Source organism: Chaetura pelagica, unplaced genomic scaffold (genome assembly GCF_000747805.2).
Source record: "Chaetura pelagica isolate M959 unplaced genomic scaffold, ChaPel_1.0 scaffold234, whole genome shotgun sequence".
Taxonomy (NCBI): domain Eukaryota; kingdom Metazoa; phylum Chordata; class Aves; order Apodiformes; family Apodidae; genus Chaetura; species Chaetura pelagica.
This window is the reverse complement of record NW_009952967.1, coordinates 345293-347172: the sequence shown is the minus strand read 5'-3', so window position 1 is coordinate 347172 and position 1880 is coordinate 345293. Positions and strand designations below refer to the sequence as shown.

Genomic DNA, 1880 nt, shown 5'->3' with positions numbered 1-1880 from the left:
CACGCACGACTCCCCCGTCGCTGCAGCCTCTCTGTAGCCCCCTGGGCGCTGGAGGAACAAGGGGATAACCGGCTGCAAAGCCACGCACGGCTCCCTCCCCGCTGCAGCCTCCCCACACCCCCACGGGCGCTGCAAGGGCATCGTGCCAAACCACGCGTGGTTTTCTGCGTGCCAGCCACCCCCCTGTCCCCGCAGCAGGGGGATGCATCACCTCCTCCATGCCCCACGGGTGCTGCAAGCAGGGGGATGCATTATTTGGGGGGTGCGACAGCCCTCACCGTCCCTGCAGGCGCTGCAGCGCTACCAGGGGAGGTGTGGTTGCAAAGCCTTGCGTGTCCTCTCCACGCTGCCCCCCCCGTCCTCCCCAGGGGTGTTGCAGACACAAGGGGATGGATGCGCGGCTGCAGAGCCAGGCACAGTCTCCTCCCCGCAGCCCCCGCGCCTGCTGCAAACTTGCCTGGGGATGCAGTGTCCCCCACACACACACACCGCCCCGCCGTGCCTCAGTTTCCCCCCCTCGTCCAGTCTCACCTTGCCGAGGGAGAGGAGGGTGGAGACGGCGCGCAGGGAGAACTCCAGCACCACCAGCGCGGCCACCCGGGGTCCCACCATGGCCAAGACCCCCATCAGCACGAGCACCCGCAGCAGCTCCAGCCCCCGCCGCTGCGCCCGCAGGGCCCCCGCCTCCGCCTGCCTCTCCGGGTCACTGCGGGCACAGGGGGACACCTCGGATGCACACCATGTCCCTGTCCTCCTCCACCAACCCAAAGCGGGGTGACAGCCCCTGAGACCCCCCACTCCAATCCCCACGCTTTCCAGTGGGGACAGGGGGGTGCAGCCTGTCCTGCTCAGGTCACCACCAGCACCCATGGGTGCTGAGAGCAGCCCTCCCCACACTGGATCATGAGATTGTTTTGGTTGGAAAAGACCTTAAAGCTCATCCAGTCCAACCTTTCCCCCAGCCCTGCCAAGGCCACCACTGCCCCACGTCCCTCAGCACCACATCTACACGGCTCTGAAACCCCTCCAGGGATGGGGACTGCACCCCTGCCCTGGGCAGCCTGGGCCAGTTCCAAAAGCAGGTCCCAAAAGGAGATCCCCAGAAAGGAGATCCCAAAAGGAGATTCCCAAAAAGCCATCCTCCCGGGGTGGGGGGGCAGAAGGGCCGGTGCTTACTTCAGGCACTGGGTGTAGAGATAAACCTTCAGGAGGCTGCAGAGCACAGAGACAGCACAGGCACCCACCAACCCTGTGGGGAAAGAGGTAGCAGCGGGTCACTGGTGTCCCCCCAGGCTGTCCCCGTGCCACCCCAGGGCTCTCACCTTGCAGGAGCGCATCCAGCAGGGCCCAGCCCCAGGCCAGCCCGGGCAACGGTGGCAACCAGGACCCCAGAGAAAACATTTCCAGTGGAGAGGAACCACAGCATGACCAGGCCCCGGCTCCAAGGTCCACGGGGCGGAGGCTGGGAGCGGCCCCCCCGGGCTAGTCAATCATTGCTGGGGCAAGTCAGGGCAGCTGGAGCCTTGGCTGGGGGAGCTGAGCTCCAGCTGCCCCGGTGGAGGAGATAAACGATGGTGGGGAGAAGATGGGAGTGATGGGATTCACATGCTGGGGCTGGGGAACCACCAGCACCTCCAACCCCCCCACCTCAGCATCACCCGATTCCCTCTCCAGTCCCATCCATTGCAGCATTTTCAGGCACAACCCCTGCCTTTCCCCCCCTCCCCTCCGTGCACCATCCCAAAAGACCCCAAAACAATGCAAAAAAATAATAATTAAAAAAAAAAATAGAAAAAAACCCTTTATTAGCAGCGGGGCCGGGAGCCCCTCCTAGGGCCCCGGGGGCTGCTGCTGCTGCACCATCTTGCTGAACTCGTCCC

General features: G+C 64.4%; 1 protein-coding gene across 1 annotated transcript in view; it reads right to left on the bottom strand.

The window, feature by feature from the left end:
- Window positions 1-1401, bottom strand: part of TMEM82 (transmembrane protein 82) — a 2950-nt gene extending 1549 nt beyond the window's left edge. The window contains exons 1-3 of the mRNA XM_009995774.1: window positions 1323-1401; window positions 1177-1249; window positions 532-706 (exon numbers count right to left, since the gene is read on the bottom strand). Coding sequence (XP_009994076.1) covers window positions 532-706; window positions 1177-1249; window positions 1323-1401 — 327 coding nt within the window. The remainder of the gene's footprint in view (window positions 1-531; window positions 707-1176; window positions 1250-1322) is intronic.
- Window positions 1402-1880: the final 479 nt, after the last annotated feature.